Source organism: Sturnira hondurensis, unplaced genomic scaffold (assembly GCF_014824575.4).
Source record: "Sturnira hondurensis isolate 20B ecotype Veracruz unplaced genomic scaffold, ASM1482457v3 Scaffold0007406, whole genome shotgun sequence".
Taxonomy (NCBI): domain Eukaryota; kingdom Metazoa; phylum Chordata; class Mammalia; order Chiroptera; family Phyllostomidae; genus Sturnira; species Sturnira hondurensis.
In genome coordinates, this window is record NW_028080037.1 from 16,504,872 (window position 1) to 16,525,299 (window position 20,428).

General features: G+C 39.0%; 3 protein-coding genes across 5 annotated transcripts in view; 2 read left to right on the forward strand and 1 right to left on the reverse strand.

Annotated features, from left to right (window-relative positions):
- MTMR3 (myotubularin related protein 3) overlaps window positions 1-764 on the forward strand; it is a 147,275-nt gene extending 146,511 nt beyond the window's left edge. The window contains exon 23 of the transcript XR_005067379.1: window positions 755-764. The gene's annotated coding sequence lies outside the window, so the exon portion shown is untranslated. The remainder of the gene's footprint in view (window positions 1-754) is intronic.
- Window positions 1-14,448, reverse strand: part of LOC118991277 (uncharacterized) — a 78,106-nt gene extending 63,658 nt beyond the window's left edge. Inside the window, exon 1 of one of the 2 annotated variants that reach the window (XM_037052493.1) lies at window positions 13,470-14,448. In XM_037052493.1, the coding sequence (XP_036908388.1) occupies window positions 13,470-13,838 (369 nt within the window). In that variant the 5' untranslated portion in view covers window positions 13,839-14,448. The remainder of the gene's footprint in view (window positions 1-13,469) is intronic. The other variant, XM_037052492.1, reaches the window with a different exon arrangement.
- Window positions 13,931-20,428, forward strand: part of HORMAD2 (HORMA domain containing 2) — an 86,990-nt gene continuing 80,492 nt past the window's right edge. For both annotated transcript variants that reach the window (XM_037052491.1, XM_037052490.1), the window contains exon 1: window positions 13,931-14,015. The gene's annotated coding sequence lies outside the window, so the exon portion shown is untranslated. The remainder of the gene's footprint in view (window positions 14,016-20,428) is intronic.

Below are 20,428 nucleotides of genomic sequence, written 5' to 3' on the forward strand. Positions count from 1 at the left end.
TTCTTAATTAAGAATTTATTTCCCAGATTTATTGAGATATAATTGAAATATAACATTGTATAAGTTTAATGTGTACCTGTTGACTTGATACACTTACTATATTGTGAAATGATTACCACCATAGAGGTAGCTAACATTTCCATCATTTCACATAAATTTATAATATAGTATTGTAAACTATAGTCATCATGCTGTACATTAGATCCCCAGATCTGAGTTTGTACCCTTTGAAAATCAGTGTCAAGACCAATGTCAAGGACGTTTTGCACTGTTCTTTCTTATAGGACTTTTATTGTTTCAGATCTTAAGTTTAAGTCTTTAATCTATTTCACATTGATTGTTGTGAGTAGTGTAAAATAGGGATCCAATTTCATTCTTCTGCATGTGGTTATCTAGTTTTCCCAACACCATTTATTAGACTGTCCTTTCTCCATTGAATAATCTTGCCTCCTTTGTGATATATTAGTTGGCCATATAAATGAGGGTTCATTTCCGGGCTACTGATTCCATTCCATTGCTCTGTGTGTCTATTTTTATGGTACTGGCATAAAAATCAAACTATAAGTTTTGATTACTATAGCTTTGTAGTTTAGTTTGAAACCAGAAACTGTGCTTCTGTAGGTTTGTTCTCCTCAAGATTGGTTTAGCTTTTCGGGGTCTTCTGTAGTTCTATATAAACTTTAGGATTTTTTTTCTGTGAAAAATGTCATTGGAATTTTGATAGAAATTGTATTGAATTTACAATATTACATAGGAAAAAAATCAGCAGTCTTTTGGCCTAATTGCTCAGTTTTTTGGTAACCTGTATCTTACTTTTTGGTTGTTTTTGTTTGTTCCTTTGTTCATTTACTACTAATTACTAATTAAATGGTAACAACCTGTTTTTTAATTTTAAATTTATTACACATTTCAATAAAATATTGAAACCCCCCCCAAATTGCATTGAATCTGTAGATGACTTTGGGGGTAGCATGGACATTTTAACAATATCATTCTTCTGATTCATAACATGGGATAGCTTTTACATTTATTGTGTTTTCTTTGGTTTCTTTTAGCAAGTCTTATAGTTTTCAGTGTACAGATCTTTTACCTCCTCAGTTAAATTTATTTCTAAGTATTTTATTGTTTTTGATTCTGTGTGAATGAAATTGTTTTCTTTATTTTTTTTTTTAGATATTCATTGTTAGTGTATAAAAACACAACTGATTTCTGTCATTTGTTTTGTATCCTGTGACTTCCTGAATTCATTATTTCTAATAGTTTTCAGGTTGAGTTTTTAGAATTTTCTGTATATGAGATCATATCATCTGCAAAAACATTTTTACTTCATTTCTTATTTGGATGCCCTTTATTTCTTTTTCTTACCTGGATCGCTATAGCTGAGATTTCTAGTACTATGTTGAATAGCAGTGATGATTGTGGAAACCCTTGTCTTGTTTCTGATCTTAGAGAAAAAACTTTCAATCTTTCACCAGTAAATATGATATTAGCTGTAGGCTTGTCATATATGGCCTTTATTATGTTATGTTCCTCCTATACCAATTTGTTGAGAAATTTTATCATTAAAATGTAATTTATCAAATTTTTTTTCTATATCTATTGAGGTGATCATGAGATTTAAAAAATATTTTATTCTATTAAGGTAATATATCACATTTATTGATTTATGTATGTCAAAATACCTTTATACTCTATGGATGAATCACACTTGATCATGGTGTATGATCCTTTTAACATACCATTGAATTTGGTTTGTTAGTATTTTGTTGAAAAATTTTTTGCATTTATATTCATCAGAAATATTGACCTGTAGATTTCTTTTCTTGTAATGTTTTATCTGGCTTTGGTATCAGGGTAACACTAGCTTTATAAAATGAGTATGGAAGTGTACTCTCTTCAATTTTTTGGAAGAGATAAGAAGGATTGGTATTAATTCTTCAAATATTTGGTAGGATTCACCAGTGAAACTACCAGGTCCTGGGCTTTTCTTTGTTAAGAGGTTTTTGACTGCTGATTCAATCTCCTTACTCATTATTGGTCTACTCAGATTTTTTATTCATGATTAAGTCTTGGTAGGTTGTATGTTTCTATGAATTTATCCATTTCTTATAGGTTATCCAATTTTTAATGTGTGACTGTTCATAAAAGTCTCTTGGGATCCTTTGGATTTCTGTGGTATCAGTTGTAATGTCTCCCTTTTCATTTCTGATTAATGGGAGTCTTCTTTATTTTCTTTCTTAGTTAGCCTAGCTAAAGGTTTGTCGATTCTGTTTATGTTTTCAGAAACCAGCTCTTAGTTCCATTGACCTTTTCTATTGTTTTTCTGGTCTCTATTTTATTTCTGCTCTGATCATTACTTTCTTCCTTCTGCTAACTTTGGACTTAACTGGTTCTTTTTCTAGTTTCTTGAGGAATAAAGTTAGATTATTAATTTCAATTCTTTCTTTTTCCTTATGTGGGTGTTTATTCAAATAAATACCCCTCCTACACTGTTTTACTGCATCCCATAGATTTGGTATGTTGTGTTTCCATTTTCATTTGTTTAAAGAGATTTTCAATTTCCCCTTTGATTTTTCATTTGATTTATTGGTTGCTCAGTGGTATGTTGTTTAATTTCTACTTATTTGTGAATTTTCCAGCTATCCTTCTGTTACTGATTTCTAATTTAATACCGTTGTGGATTCAAAACAGTAGTTGCTATGATTACAAGCTTCTTAAATTTGCTAAGACTTGTTTTGTGACTTATATGATCTGTCCTGGGGAATGTTCCATGTGTATTCTGCTGCTGTTGGATGGAATGTTCTGTATATGTCTGTTAGGTCCATTTGACTTAATGTTTAAGTCCAATGTTTCCTTGTTGTTTTTCCATCTGGACTCATGGTTAAAAGTGTGGTATTGAAGTTCCCTACTATTATATTATTGACTATTTCTCCCTTCAGATCTGTTAGTATTTGTTTAATATATGTAGGTGTTCTAAAGTTGGATGCGTATATATTTATTATTATATCTTCTTGATCAATTATTAATTGACCCTTTATCATTAGACATCTTCATTGTCTCTTGTTACTGTTTTTGTTTTTTTTTAAATTTTATTTATTTATCTTTAGAAGGGAAGGGAAGGAGAGAAATATCAATGTATGGTTGCCTCTCGTGTGTTCCCTGCTGGGAACTGGCCTGCAGCCCACGCATGTGCCCTGACTGGGAATCAAACCACGATCCTTTGGTTTGCAGTCCCGCGCTCAGTCCACTGAGCTACACCAGCCAGGGCTACTGTTTTTGTTTTAAAGTCTATTTTGTGTAATATAGGTATAGCTACCCCTGCTCTCTTTTAACTTCCATTTTCATGAAATGTTTTTTTCATCCCTTCACCCTGGGCCTATGTGCTTCCTTAAAGTAGACATGAGTCTCCTATAGGAAGCACATAGTTGGATCTTTTTAAAAATTCCATCTATCTATTTTATGCTTTTGATTGGAGAATTTAACCCATTTAGAGTAATTATTGATAGGTAAAGACTTCTTAATATCTTATTATTGTTTTCTGCCTGTTTTGTAGTTCTCTTGTTCCTTTCTCCCTCTCTTGCTGCCTTTCTTTGTGAATTGATGGTTTTTTTCTGTAGTGGTGTGCCTTGATTCCCTTCTCTTTATCTTTTGTGAATCTACTGTAGGTTTTTTTAAAAACCGGTTTTGTGGTTATCATGAGGCTTACATAACAACTTTCAGATATAACAGCCTATTTTATACTAATAACTTAACTTCAATCTCAGACAAAACTATCCTTTTACTCACCCTTCCCTTTTAGGTTTTTGATGTAACAATTTAATTATTTTTATGTTATATATTCATTAACAAGTTATTGTAGCTAGTACTTTTGACCTTTAACTTCTACACTAGAGTTAAGTGGTTAACACATCACCATATTATAGAATTAGAGTATTCTGAATTGGACTATATACTTACCTTTACCAGTGTGTTGTATATTTGGATATGTTTTCACATTAACAATTAGCATCTTTTCATTTAAGCTTGAAGAACTTCCTCCCGCATTTCCTGTAAGGTGGATGTTGTGGTGATAAATTCCCCCAGCTTTTGTTTGTTTGGTAAAGTCTCTAACTCTCCTTCATTTTTGGAGGATAACTTTTCTGGGTAAAGTATTCTTGGTTGGTGGTTTTTCTCTCTCAGCACTTTGAATATACTACCCAACTCTCTCCTAGCCCATACAGTATCTGCTGGGGAAAAAAGGACAAATCACCAGGAAGATATATCAATTATAAATATACATAATATCAAAGCACCTTAATATATGAAGCAAACATTGATAGAATTAGTGGAAGAAATCGATAGTAACAAAATAATGGCAGGAGATTTCAATACCCAAACTTCAATAATGGATAAAATGACCAGGTAGAAGATGAACAAGGAAACCGAGGACTTGAACAACACTATAAACCAGTTGGACCTAACAAACATACAGAATACTCCACTGAACAATAGCAAAATACATCTTCTCAAAAGCATATGAAACATTCTCCAGGATAGGTTACAAAAAAAGCCTTAAGAAATTTAAGAAGTTGAAAAAAATAAAAATTTAAGAAGTTGGAATCATACCAAGTATTTTTTCTGACCACATGGATGAAAGTAAAAATCAACAGCAAAAGGGAAACAGGAACATTCACAAATATGTGGAAATTAAGTAACACATTTGAACAACCAGTGCGTCAAAGAAGAAATCCCAAGGGAAATTAGGAAATATTATGACACAAATAAAAACAGGAAAGGCTAAGAATCTGGCAAATGATTCCAAGGATGATCTTTAGTGAAAAGAATATATAATTTATAATAAGTTGACCTAGTTTTGAATCTACAACTTTACCACTTACTTGCTGTGTGACCATAGATAAATATTTTTAGCTTTCAACAATTCCATTTTCTAAACTGTTTAAAATGGGGATAATCATAACTTTCTCATAAGACTGTTATAGGAGAAAATGAAATAATATACTATATGAGGCCTTATAAATGGGAAGGCTAGAAATATCATTCTTCTTTACTCTCTTTGCTGCCTTTAACAGCACTTACCCTTACCCTAGCTGTGGCTACTACTCAGGTGCTACATGTCATGTGTTGTAGTCTGAAACAGCATTTCTGACCCACAAAACCTGTTTTCTTCATATATTGTTAATGTTCATGTTAGAAAGTACAGAACTTAGAGTGTTAAACCTAGATTGTAAAACCTAATTAACTCGTGATTTTGCCAAACACTAGGTATGTAATTGGGGCAGTTCCCTAACAGTTTAGGTCCTTTACTCACTTGCAAAATTGTAATTTTAGAATTGCAGAAGCAATTGCAGGCAATTACATTGGCTGTCTTTGAGGATGGTCATATTGATCACCTGAGAACATACGTGGTAGGGCACGCTTAAAAGATGATTATTATTATTATTAGCCCATCTATTTGGCACATGATAGCAAAATAAAGGTTTCTCCTTTATTATCCTAATCAACAAAGATTAACATTAAATGGACACCTTCAAATAGAATATAAGTTGATTTCGCTAATAAAGACTAATGTCACCAAGAACTCCAAGGACACGGTGACAATATTACCCAGAATGTTAGCTAAAAGTTTTGGGTTGGCAAAAAAGCTTGTTTAGTTTTTCCCATAAAATAAAAGACAATTTTTTCATTTTCACCAATAACTTTATTGATTTGAATATTTTGAGTATGTCAGCTATTTCCTGCTATTGGTTTCTAGTGGGTAGAGGCCAGAGGTGGTGCTAAAACATCTTCCAATGCATAAGACAGACCCACAGCAATGAATTATTTGTCAACAGTACCAAGAAACTTCACAAACCACTTTTGACACATTTGATCAGTCAAAACACCTTTTCCATACACTGCACAAATCTTTTTTTTTGCATTTCAGTTGCATTTTTCCCTTTCTTGAAATAATAAAGCATAATATGCTGAAAATCTTACATATTTTATTCCATCTTCAATATTTAAAAAGCTGCACAAAAAGTCACCAATTTTGATGTTTTTTAAATGCACGCTGATAAGACAGCTGTCACAATGGCATCTAACAAAAGTTTCAAATGAAATTGAAGACAACTAAACATTACTAGAGCCATGCTATGGAAAAAAATGAAACAAACTTTTTGGCTAACCTGATAGGATCTACAATCCTTTTACATTACCCAAGTTAGAAATCTTTCCCATTTTTCACCTTTCTAGACCTGTTCTAAACTTTACTTTCTCTAAGACTCCTGTATCATACTTAACCATCTTACTCTGAGCAGATGAACCCGAAAAAAGGGAGAGAAAACCCTAATGCTCTCTCTCACCTGAACTCTAATGTCTAAATGATATTGATATAGTCTTAGCACCTTCAGTATTGTCTGAGAGGATAAAGCCTCCCTCCTTGTTTACCAGGTAAATATTCCTGGTCCATTTCCCTCCTTCCTCTAGAACTTCAGGCCATCAGTCACTTCCTACACTATTATCTTCAGTCACTCACTTGCCACAAGATTCTTCACAGTTTACCAATATGGGTGTCTCCCCTCCAATGTAATCACCCTTGATTTTTTTTTTTGAAAAGTTTCACCTGGTTAGGGAGAAGATAATGATTCGATCATGTTTAGAAAGAAAACCAGCATAGTTTAAATCAGAAAGGGGAGAGCTGGAAATGAGTTGCTCAGTTTGGATGTTTCTACACTAATCAGGTAAGAAGTAACTGGGACCTGACATAGAGTGACGGACGACATGAGAAAGAAAGGAGGAAATAATGCAACAAAAGTTATATAAGTAGCCCTAGCTGGTGTAGCTCAGTGGATTGAGCACGGGCCTGTGAACCAAAGGATTGAGGTTTGATTCCCAGTCAGGGCACATGCCTAGGTTGCAGGCCAGTTCCCAGCAGAGAATGCATGAGATGCAACCATACATTGATATTTCTCTCCCTCTTTCCTTCCCTTCGCCTCTAAAGATAAATAAATAAAATCTTAAAAAAAAAGAAAGAAAAGTTATGTAAGTAAAACTAATAAATCTCAGCAAAAAAATTGCAAGAGGGATAGAGGGAAAAGGAAGAATAAGAGAGAATGGTTTTCAAGCAGAGACTTCTATAGCCTCACATAACAAAAAATACAGATTTTATAGAATTTGCTCAGGAAGGTCACTAAACAAGCAAATAGCAACGACATGCTCTGGAAAGGCAGGGGATCTGATTTCCAGAGTTGCTACACTACATTATTTTAAATGTCCAGTTTTCATGAAAAATTATGATATGCAAAGAAACAAGGAAGTATCATACAGATACACAGTCAAGAAATTATCCCTAAAGAAGCCTGGACATTGAACTTACTGGACAAAAACTTGAAGTAAGTTCAAAAAAATGTTCAAATAAGTAAAGGAAACAATGGACTAAAGAATGAAAGGAAATGTGAGAATGTTTCTCACCAAATCACTGATTTGTACATGTTAAAGTGGTGACTTTTACGTATGTCAATAAAAAGTACATTTTAAGTCCTGGCTGGTGTAGCTCAGTGGATTGAGCGCGGGCCTGCGAACCACACGATCTCGGTTCGATTCCCAGTCAGGGCACATGCCTGGGTTGCAGGCCAGTCCCCGGCAGGGGCCTCATGAGAGGTAACCATACATTGATATTTCTCTCCTTCTCTCCTTCCCTTACCCTCTAGAGATAAATAAATAAAATCTTTAAAAAATTTTTTAAAAAGTATATTTTAAAAAGAGGATGGTTTTCTGTGTGTACACTATCCTCATAAAAAAATTCATAGACACAAAAATAATGGTTTCAAATTAGGATAAATGGAAAAGTAATACTTTAAAAGTAACACAGAAAAAGGAAACTGGACTGTATCTTTTAAAAAATCAGCCCTGGCTGGTGTAGCTCAGTGGATTGAGCGCGGGCCTGCGAACCACACGATCGCGGTTCAATTCCCAGTCAGGGCACATGCCTGGGTTGCAGGCCAGTTCCCAGCAGGGGCCAGTTCCCAGCAGGGGATGCATGAGAAGCAACCATACATTGGTGTTTCTCTCCCTCTCTCCTTCCCTTCCCCTCTAAAGATAAATAAATAAAATATTTAAAAAAAATAAAATAAAAAATCAACACCATTATGCATAATGTAAATACATCCCAGTTAATTGCTTGGATATTATGCATAATGTAAATACATCCCAGTTAATTGCTTGGATATTACTTGGATTCTTCCAACAACATATGTACATTCACTCAACATGTGTTTATTAAACATGTCCTATGTCTAGGCACTTTTCAACCAATAAAGGGGATGGGAATGTCCATTAGTTCTTGATAAAGTCATACTTTGAATTCTCACAATGCATCTTGCTGTAATACATCTTTCTGTTCTGTGTGCTGTGACTGAGATTAAGCTAGTCCCTGGCACGTTTGGGAATATGGCTTTCACATAAATCTGGCTTTCTGGGATAGTTTTCTTAGGTGTAAGTTATAGTAAACCTCCAATGATGCCATCTTGCAATTATTTCTCCCTTCCATTCTTAAAGCTACATTGGTAATTTTTCTGTGATATTGTATACACTTTCTAGTTTTTTTAACTTTTCTCTAGGTAGGAAGACTTTGATTTTTGTTTGTTTGTTTAATGAGAAGAAATGTTAGAAAAGCCTGTCTTAGATGTTTCATATCATTGTATTCACATCATGTGAAGATGTGAAGATCACAAGTACTCCGAACCTTAAATTAGAAAATTTGTTATCGGAGGTCATTAGTACTTACACATGTAATTTATCATAAGGTTAATATAAACAAAGGAAGAAAAAAAGCCCCAAAGCCCCTCTTGTGGCTGAGGCTGAACTATGGTCTCATAGGAATTCTAAACCATTTTTTGGTAACTGTCATTTTCTAACCATCAAAATGTGTATAAAGTGAAGGGCCTCAAAATACGGGCTGTCAGTTATGTGGTAAATTTTGGACATCACTTCATCTCAGATTTCTGTACAGATACCAAGTAGCAATTGTCAAAAGTCAGTTTAAAATCCATTTCATTTCAATCTTTTCTATTAGATGATAAACATTAAGAGAAATAACATCACTTTACATGTCATCAAAACTTTATATAGTCAGCAAAAAACAGAACCAAGTAGACAAATAGAACATTGCTATAATGTTTGAGAATTCAGTAACATCCTTGACAGCATTTCTTAGTTGGGGCACATCTGCAGGCAGCAGCCTGTCACTTACATCCCCTGTCATTTCCTGTTCCAATTCATTAAACCCTAGGCTTTCCCCAGAAACACACGACCTGCTTGGAGATTCTTTAGCCAGTCAGAAAGGATCAATTTGAAGGACACAGAAATTGATACCCAACTCTCGAGTAGGCACGAGGGCCTTAATAAATTGCCGCCTACACATGGAATTATATTTTGTAGGCTGACAGTGAGTAGGCAGAAGCAGTAGGAACTCATATTTATACCTTACAGTCAGGGCTCGTATCATATCGATGGACTTCTCTTTGGCTGCCAGAGAATGCATCAAGTTCAGGAGCTAAAGCCAAGTTGGCAATCCTTTATCTTTGCCTTTCTCTTTAAAAAAATATCCTTAATAAGTTATGCAATATAACACTTTACACAAAGAGGCTTGATTCAAAATTTCAGTTATCTAAATCACTTTGTCTCTCTTCTCAGTAATACTTAAAATTTTAGGACTCCAGAGTCACATTCATAAACACATTCATAAACACCAAGGAACAACCTTCCCACCCCAACCCCCCCCCTACAAAATCACATGGCTACTTCATGCCCCAGTGAAAACCAGGATAAAATAACATTCTAACACAGAAATGAGAAGGCTTGAAATAATACAGCTGGTATGAGAGCCACATTTGACTTAACCTTATTGAGGAAGACAAAGAAGAAAGGCGACTCTTTTTAGCTCTCCTTTTAACCATGACTGAGGCACTTGGGATTGCAAAAGCAGTATTTAGCTTTCAGAATCATGATGCTTCCAGGAGTGGAAAGAAAGGGTCTTACACCTCCTTTTCTTTCTTAGTTCTAAAGTGGTGGGTATATGTCTCCTTTTATTGGTTTGAAGTAGTCGAACCATTGCCAAAGAACGAGCAAAGGAAATTACATGCACATGCTGTCCTCCTAAAATGCCAACTCCTTTGTGAATCTGTCTTGACTCTCTATTCAGATGGCATAGCTTTTTCTCTACACTCCATTATACAATTTATACCTCCATTAATATTTGCAAACTATTTTCAATGTGAGTAATGTGTTTACAATGTTTCCCTCTCTTATTAAACTGTAAACTTCCACAGCTCGGGACCAACTCATTATCTTTCTGGTCCTCACAATGGCAAGCAGAATGCTTTATATCAGTAGGTGCAAAATAAATGTTTGATGAATGAATATATATGGTGGTGCCAGCTTTATGATGACTGGAAGTTATGATGATTTTAAGAGTTTTAGTAGAAGCTGGATGCAGCCCTAGCTGGTATGGCTCACTTGGTTGGAGTGTCATCCTGTAAACCAAAAGGTCATGGGTTTTATTCAAGGTCAGGGCACATGTGCCTGGGTTGTGGGTTTGGTCCCTGATTGGGGTGTAAATGAGAGACAACAGATCAATGTTTCTCTCTCACATCAGTGTTTCTTTCCCTCTCTCTCTTCCTTCCTTCCCCTGTCTCTAATAAAAACAATATTAAAATCAATAAGCACATCCTTTGATAAGAATAAAAACAAGTTGAATGCAAACAGAATAAAGAAACCACACTTTTTAAAAAAGATTTTACTTATTTATTTTTAGAGGGAGAGGAAGGAAGAAAGGCAGAGAAACATCAATGGGTTGCTTCTCAGCCCACAACCCAGGTATGTGCCCTGGCTGGGAATTGAACCAGTGACCCTTTGGTTCATAGGCCAGTACTCAACCCACTAAGCCACACCAGTAGGGCAGAAACCACACTTTTTACTTAGATGCGCCTTCCACTCCAATGTCTTTTCTCTGTATTTGTTATCATTGTATACATTGAAGAGGAAGATGCATCTAGAGATGTCCTCCTGGGAATATATTTTATATTCAATATGTCTATTTTTATAACTCTCAAGTAAACCATCTTTTAAAGAAGATTTTCAAGGTTAAACTGAACCTGATGGAGAGAGTTTCAATCAAACAAATGGTATCTCTACTTCCTGTGACATAGTGTGCTGTCAGATACCTGAGAAGCAACTCCAAGATTCTGAAATCTGACAGCATGACTCCACAAGACTCTACTAACTAGGTATTGCCTATATAAAATGATCAAGAAGAGGGGGGAAAAACCCTGAATTTCTTTTAACTGAGAAGAAAAAATGGTCTTTAGTTCTCAAAAAACAAGGGTCTAACTAGAGACTGATTAATGAGAAGTGACAATTATTTCAGGTACAAAAAGTGAAATGTGTCTAAAGAGAGAATAGTTAACTCTAGGCAATGAAAGTCCTGTCAAATAAGATATCTTACTCTTCTACTTTCATCTGTTTCACATTTTACAGGGTTTGGCAAAACTTTAACAACTGGTTACTTGGAAATTTCTAAGCAGTGATCAATTTCTACCACAATGTAAAAACAAATATTCTTTCCAAAACAAACAAAATACTTTGCTTTGACAGGGACAATTTCCAATCTCTTATCACTGAAAGACACAAAAGAAGCTGGGAAGTTGTCTGAATATCATACAGCACTTTTGAGTTCGTTAGGCCATTATCCTTAGGCCTGTAATCAAAAGATGTACGAGCTCAAAAGCTTTTAGGTGACAGGAAGCAAGTCTCTGGTGATTTTTGTGTTTTACTTATAAACCAGGCTCACAGAAAAGTAATCAGAAACTAGACTGGCTAGAGATATGAAAGAGCCTTGAAATACGAGGTGTGAAACCATAGGTTGTACTTGTGAGTTGGTCTCTTAAGCTTAAGGACCTTGAGCAAATTACTTAAACTCTAAACTGTAAGTAAAAGACTAGACTTTGATGATTTCTAGGGCCTCCCGTGGCATTATCAATTTTTTACTGTCTGATATTATACCTTAAGTTACGGATTGGTTCATTTACCTATCTATGTGAATACCTTCAATGAACATAACAAAGGACAGTGTCATCAAGGAGTTAAGTCAGTGGGAAAAGTGAAGGCTTTATCCATAGCTCCTAAAACAGATGCTCATTCATCCATTCTAGTTCTAAACCACGGTCACAAGGAAACCAACAGGGAAGGAGGATAGAAAGGAGTGGGAGAAACTCCATAGCTCCTAGGAGGAACAGAGGTTAATTTACTGTTTCCATCCAGCAGTGTTTATTGAAACACTGTGTACCTGGCACTGTACTTGGGCACTGGGGATCCTGGGGTAACCCTGATAGACCAGGCTTCTAATGAAGTTTACTTACATTCTAGGAGGTGGAGAGAGGAAAAACAGGCTAGTAAATAAATACATAAGTAAAAACTCAGATTATGAGAAGTTCTGTGAAGAAGTAGTAATAATGAGACAGAATAACTGTATTTGGGGGAAGGGGTGTTTGGCTGGAGTGCCATTAGCACAGGGCAGAGGGGGAAGGCTCTTTGGAAAGGGTGGTAGTTGACTGAGCTAAGAGTTGAAGACAGATGCAGCCAGCAAAGAGGGCTAGTGATTCACATGGAGAGATGCAGGTAAATACTGAGGCTGGAAAGGGCTGGAGCAGAGAGACCATCTGTGTGTTTGGAGCTTAAAGAACAGTTAATTCTAGACAGTGTAGTATTAAAGCAATATTTCTTAACTAAGGGCGATTTTGCCCTCCCCCCCTCTAACCAGGGGACCTTTTGACAACGTCTGGAGACATTTTGAGTTGTCGGGATTTGGGAAGCGGGTGGGGTGGCAGTGCACTGCTGTTGAGGTTGAGAAACCCTGCACTAAAGGAATATTACAGCCCAAATTTGGGGTTTAGTCATTATGCTATAAACTAGTGATTTTACCAACTTGAATCTTCTGTTCCTTTACTTGCGGAAACAAAGTTAAAAACAGATTTCAAGTAGCCCACTGCTTCACCCACTCCCTTAAAATCTCCTGGCAGAAGTTCAAGGGCCTTAGAAAAGCTCCACGGGGACGGTAGGTGCACATGTACCTGAACACATGAGAAAGGATCTGAGGAGTCAGACCCAGCCGTTCACTGGGGTTGCCTCTGCGGGAGGAACCGGGCTTGGAGGCCGTGTAGGGAAAGTATATTCATGCTTTATTTGCATGATTACAACTTCACGTTAACAACAATGCGATGTTGGGTCCATGCATGGAGAAGAAGGGGAGATGCGCTCAAGGACTGAAATGTCGTTCGTCTGGGCGTCTAAACGCCCCTTCCGTGTGACCCTGGGTCCCCCAGGCTCTCGCCTCCTCTCCCGGACGCCGCCCCGCGCGGGCCGCAGGGCTCTCGGGGACCCGCGACCCCCGGGACCTCCCCGGGCCCGCGGGGGCCTCCCCGCCGCCGCCTCACCTCAACCCGGAGGCGCCTCCTCCAGAAGCCCCGCGGCAGGTTGTCCTCGGCGTACTTGTTGCTCAAGTGGAAGGCGACGTCGGGTCCTTCTGTAGCCCAGCGCCCCCGGTTCCCCGCGGCCCCGAGAGCTCGGCGCGGGTCCCTTGGGCCCGGGAGCGCCAGGCGAACCTTTGGAAGGTCGGGAAACGCGGCAAGAGACGCAGCGCGGGAGGCGAGAGGGCGAGTGGCCCGGGAACTGGGGCCGGGCCAGGCCGGTCGTGTTGGGGGCCGGGCGCGCCAGGGTCCTATAAGAAGCGGCAGCTCGTCCCTTCTTTGCATATTCATGAAGCGGAGATAGGATGAACACCTGAGACAGCTTTGAGGGGTCATGAATTATTCAAGACACCTCGCCCCACCCAAGAAGACCTCATTAATTATTCATGAGCCCCAGAGGCGGGTTTGAGCCGGAAAAGGCGGTTGAGTGCGGCTCTGAGGCAGAAGTTCACCAGCTGAGGCCCGGGCTGACCGGTCGCGGGCGCTTGAGGACTGTCCGTTCTCTAGTCTTAGGTTAACAGTTTTTCTTTTCTTTTTCACTTGAGAGTTTAAGTTTGAGTTGAAAGTATATCGCTGAGGCCCCAGTTACTGTGAGGAGAAGCTTCGGGAAGGCCGTGGCTGAAGAGAAAGACGGGGCGTGGGGGGGGGCGGGGCGCAGCTAGTAGATTAGCCTTTACCCGTCGACGTGTGAGGGCGAAACCTTTCGCTTAGGTCAGGAAAAGGAACGGTGGCGGAGATTCTGCGGGGAACACGCGCATTCCCACCATCTAAGTAGCTTTTAAATTCAGAGGTTGGCGGTAGAGGAGGCATCGGCCTTGGAGAGGCGGTGGCGGTCACCCGCCGCCGGCCAGGTGCTCGGAGCGGCCCGGGCGGCGCGGGGCGCGGAGTCCGGTGTGGAATTGCGGGTTTGAGCGCGGCCGGGTCAGGTTCTGGCGGAACAGCCAGAATCAACGCGTGGCGCGGGCCGAGGGGTGGGATGAGCACACCCGTCAGGACCCGAGCTCTTCTTTCCCTCTGTCCAGGATTTGCCACTTAATCTCTGTGGACGTCAGTTCCCCAAACAGGGCGGGGGGCGGGGGGGGGGAGGGGGTGTCCCGAAACTCACGATTAGCCAATCACCGGATTGCGGATTGCGTTCGAGTGTCCCGAGCGGCGGACGGGGCGTGCAGAACACCGTGTACTTGGCTGGCGAAAAGGGGGGCGGGAGGCCGGGGGAAGACTGGTTCTTGCTCCCAAAGGAGAGCTTCGTCTAATTAGGGTGATCATCTAATTTCTGCCCCGTTGGACCATGAATCTCCTGAGAGGTGAACGGTTTTTCATCTTCCTAGTCCTCGGGGAAGCCTCGCACATTGTAGTCGCCCGCTAAAAGCCGAATGAATGAATAATTAAAGGAGCATAAAGATATTTATAAACCGAAAGAGCATGAACAAGTACCTGGTTAATATAGTGGAAATCATTTACTCGGAGTGAACACGAGTAGGGAAATATAAGGGCCAAATGGGATCTGTTCCAGTTTATGGAAACAAACTCTGTGGAACCTTTGAGTCACTGGTGGCCTCTGGCAAACTGAGGCCCCCTCGCTGGACTTCACTTTCCTCTTCTTGATAGTTTTATATTTTAAATTTAAATTCATGATTTCTTTTGAATTAATATTTGTATATGGTGTGAAATTTAGATTGAGCTTCTTCCCCCATCCCCCCCATGGATATCCTATTATGCCAGCACCATATCTATAAAGACTATCCTTCCCCCACACGAGGGATTGGATTAGTTGTACAGGATGTTTCCTGTACCTTCCAGCTCTATGTTGTGAAGCCTGTTTATATTGATTGATATGTGTCCTTCAAATAAGGCCATACTTCATTTCATATCAGGCACATGTAAGGAAAAGGAAGGTCACTTACTTGCATTTTAGAATTCAGCTATTGGATATTGTTCATTCAATAGCAAGGGTATTTTCCTGTTTAAAAAAATGGTTGTGGAAGATTGGGAAAGATGGGTGGAAAGCATTAGGAAATCAACTATTACTGTATTTGGGCAAACAATAAAATTTTGTTTTTTGCACCATTCAGAATACCTCCCCCAAAAAAGTGACTTAGGCCTTCGTAAACTTAACAACAGCTGGATTATGTTTATCTGAATCTTGGATTCACAAATAAAAGGGTAAAATAGTAGGTAAGTGTGCCACCATTTAAAATAGGGCAGTTGAGATATAGGTCAAAAAGTAAGCCCAGAGTGAGTCCGTATTTGAAAAACCATAGAAATCTTGCCTCTTTCTCAGAAGATTGTAATCCTTGTCATGTTTGGACATATCAAGAATAGTAGTGAATGCTGTCGATGCCCTGTGAAGTTACACATTTGTGGATCTAGTAAGCAAGTGAATATAGATTTGGTAAAAGACACTGGAAAGTTAGACATTCTGATCTTTAATTCCTTAGTTTTGAAATCTTTCCTAGATTTTTTTTTTTAGAGGGGAAGGGAAGGAGAGAGGGAGAGAAACATTAATGTATGGTTGCCTCTTGTGCATCCCCTGCTGGGAACTGGACCTCAACCCAGGCATGTGCCCCAACTGGGAATCAAACTGTGACCCTTTGGTTCGCAGGCCTGTGCTCAGTCCACTGAGCTACGCCAGCCAGGGCTTTCCTAGATTTTTAGGTGAGTCAGAACAAGGTGTTAAAAATCAGTTATTTTTAAATATATTTATTGATTATGCTATTACAGTTGTCCCATTTCCTCCCCTTCATTCCCCTCCACCTTGCACACCCCCTCCCACCTTTCCCCCCATAAGTTCCTGTCCATGTGTCCTAAGTTCTTTAGCTTCTACATTTCCCATACTATTCTTGCCCTCCTGCTGTCTATTTTCTACCTACCATCTATGCTACTTATTCTCTGTACCTTTTCCCCCTCTCTCCTCCTCCCACTCCCCTGTTGCTAACCCTCCATGTGATCTCCATTTCTGTGGTTCTGTTCCTGTTCTAGTTGTTTGCTTAGTTTGCTTTTGTTTTAGGTGTGGTTGTTAATAACTAAGAGTTTGCTGTCTTTTTACTGTTCATATTTTTTATCTTCTTTTTTTTAGATAAGTCCCTTTAACATTTCATAAAATAAGGGTTTGGTGATGATCAACTCCTTGAACTTGTCTTTATCTGAGAAGCACTTTATCTGCCCTTCCATCCTAAATGAAAGCTTTGCTGGATAGAGCAATCTTGGCTGTAGGTCCTTGCTTTTCATGACTTGGAATACTTCTTTCCAGCCCCTTCTTGCCTGTAAGGTCTCTTTTGAGAAATCAGATGACAGTCTGATGGGCACTCCTTTGTAGGTGACTGTCCCCTTATCTCTTGCTGCTTCTAGAATTCTCTCCTTCATTTTAATCTTGGCTAATGTAATGATGACGTGCCTTGGTGTGTTACTCCTTGGGTTCAACTTCTTTGGGACTCTTTAAGCTTCCTGGACTTCCTGGAAGTGTATTTCCTTTGCCAGATTGGGGAAGTTCTCCTCTATTATTTGTTCAAGTAAGTTTTCCACTTGTTTTTTCCTTCTGGTACCCCTATAATTCAGATGTCGAAACATTTAAAGGTGTTCTGGAGTTTCCTAAGCCTCTCTTTTTTTGAATTATTGTTTCTTTATTCTTTTCTGTTTGGTTGTTTCTTTCTTCCTTTTGGTCTACTCCATTGGTTTGAGTCCCAGTTTTCTTCCAATCATTATTGGTTCCCTGTACATTTTCCTTTATTGTTTCATCTAATTTGGGACCAAAGTCAACCAATTCTGTGAGCATCCTGATCACCAGTTCTTAGAACTGTGTATCTGATAGGTTGACTATCTCTTGGTCACTTAGATGTATTGGCTCTGGGGCTTTGATCTGTTCTTCTGTTTCAGCCTTTTTTTTTTTTGGTCTGGCTGAGCCTGTTACATAGTGAGGGGCGGAGCCTTACATGTTCACCAGGGCAGGGCAACCCAGTCACTGGATTGTGACGCTATATGTGGGGGTTGGGTCAGAGAGGGAACAATGGTGCAATGGTGTTTGCTCTGCTCTCTCTTGGATTTCAGTCCCCTCTGCCACTTCCCACAAGCAAATTGGGCCCTTTTGATGCTGGTTCCCAGATGGGTGGGCTCTAGAACCCTGTGGGTCTCTCCAGTGAACTCTCCTGTGAGGCTGGGAGTCTCTCCTGGCACCTCAACCCCTACAAGTGTTTTCAATCAGTGCTTTTAGGCTTTATTTCCAGGCACTGGGGCCCTGAGTTGCGCGGTGTGTCTTGCTGCCTGTTTTCCTCTGGTTTATCCGTGTGCAAATGTGTGACCATGGTCAGCCAGCTGCCTTGTGTACCTCACTGGGTCTCCTCATTGCCACCCCACACTTGGGGTTTGCCAGCCACCACCCGAGCTCCTGGGTCCACCAGCCACTGCTTTTTTTCTGCCTCGACCCCTCTCCACCCCTCTTACCAGTCTGGATGAATGGTTGTCAGATTTCTGTGACTTCCATACAGTTCAGTTTTCTGTCAGTTCTTGTTTTTTTTGTTTGTAAATTTTTGTTGTTCTTAATTTTGGTTGTGCAAGGAGGCACTGTGTGTCTACTTACACCTTCATCTTGGCTGGAAGTCAGTTATTTTCTAAGAGTGCATGATCTATAGAGTCATATCTCCTGAGGCTGTCAGCTTCTGAGCTTTCAAAATTAAACAGTTTGTAATTGGATAAGAAACCTCTACAAAATACCTACTCAAAGGGAAAACAACAGTAGGAACAGAATAGTTAGTGGTTGAAAAGGGCCTAGTTAAAAATATTATTTAGGCCCTGGCTGGTGTAGCTCAGTGGATTGAACACGGGCCTGTGAACCAAAGGGTCACAGTTCTATTCCCAGTCAGGGCACATGCCTGGGTTGCAGGCCAGTCCCCAGGAGGGGATTCATGAGAGGCAACCATACATTGATATTTCTCTCCCTCTCTCCTTCCCTTCCCCTCTAAAGATAAATAAATAAAATCTTTTTAAAAAACTAATAAAAATACTATTTAGATCTTTTTTGCCTTCCTGAAGCAAGCTTATTCTAGAACACCAGAAAGAGACATTACTACCATGTTTAGATATCAGTAAGCAAGCTCAACAACTAGTAAAGGTCATTTTAGATAGAATGAAAACAAAGGCAAATTTCATTTTGAAGAGTCATTATAGAAAACTCTGTAAATTATAAGTCAAAATTTCTTGAGTTTTTTTCTTAGATCTGCCACTGAGTGGCTGATTGACTCTGGATAATTCAGTTAGCTTTTCTGAACTTTGATTTCTTTATCTAGAAAATCAAGCATTTAAAGTTCTTTCTGCCTCTAAAATTTCATAATTCTTTTCTAGACATCTAATTGTTCCTCCTTCTTGTAGTGCTTCTATATTGATTCAGCAGATATTTACTGAGCATTTATGTAATTTGTTCCAGTGCTGATGGTGCTAAAGATTTAAGTATGAGCTAAACTAGACACAAAAGGTCATGTTATATGATTCCATCTACATAAAATGCCCAGCACAGGCAAATCCATAGAGATGAAAAAGTGGATTAGTGCTTGCAAGGAGTCAGTGGGAGGGGAGAATGGGAAGTGATTGCTAATATGCATAAATAAGTCTTCTGGAATTAGATAGTAGTGATAGTTGCAAAGCATTGTGAATAAAACCCACACTCTGTGAATAGAATTTTTATTTTTATTTTGGAAGTTTAAAAAAGAACTTAGAAAATAAAGAATGAGCTAGACAGACACAACTTTGCCCTCATATTAGCCTAATGGTAGGGTGGAGTGGATGCATAAATGCAGCCATGAAACTGTATATATCACAATGGGCATATAACCCAGATCTGGTGGTAATAGTGAATCAGGAAATAATTCTTGATAAATTTATTCTAAACCATGCCTAGGAGATGAGTAGGAATTAGAAATGGAGAAGGATATTTCAGACAGAATGAATATTACAAAAGCTTGAAAGCTGGAGAGAATGTAGTCCTTTAGGGTAATTAAAGTAGGTAAGAATAGCTGATGCATAAAAGAGTAAGGGAAAGTGGTTAGAGGCATGGCTAAGGAGGCATGAGCCAAATCTTGGAGCTGTGAAAGGAATTTGGATTTTATCCTGAGGGCAGTGGGGAGCCACTGAAGAATTTCAGTCTAGGAAGTTATATAATCAAGTTTGTAATTTAAAAAGAAAACTCTGGCTGCAATTCAAAGAACTTACTGGAGAAGGGTGAGACCGATAACAAGCAGACTGGTGGTTATAGCAATCCAAGCAAAAGATTAGATTGATTTGATCCAAAGCAGAGATGACAACATGGATAAAGTAAGGAGTGGACATTTGAGAAATATTAAGATGACTAGATATAGGAATAGTGGTGGTGGAGGGGGACAGGATTGAATCATAGTTTTTAGGCCTGAGCAATTAGGTATATGATGGTGTCATTCACTAAGCTAGGAAACAAATAGGTTTGGGGGAAGAGAATTCACATTTGAATGTGTTGGGAACATCAAACGTGGAACTGTCTCATAGACAGGTCTCCATCTGCAACTCCTCAGAGAGACCTGGGCAGGGGATGTACACACACACACACACACACACACACACACACATGAATCATTAGAAGAGAAATAGTAATTGAGACAATGAGAGTGTATTTATACAGCCAGGAAGTGTATTTAGAAGTTAAAAAGAAAAAAGAAAGAAAAGAGCTCCTAGGACAAAACCCTGAAGTACTCCAAAAGCTAAAAATGGTCAGGGAAAAAAGTCTGAAGAGGACAATGAAAAAGAACAACTGGGAGGCTGGAAAAAAAATGCAAGGAGTTAGAGTACTAACAGTACTAACAAATTATAAGGTTTAAAAAATTAAAATGCTTGCCCTGGCTGGTATAGCTCAGTGGATTGAGTGTGGGCCTATGAACCAAAGGGTCACTGGTTTGATTCTCAGTCAG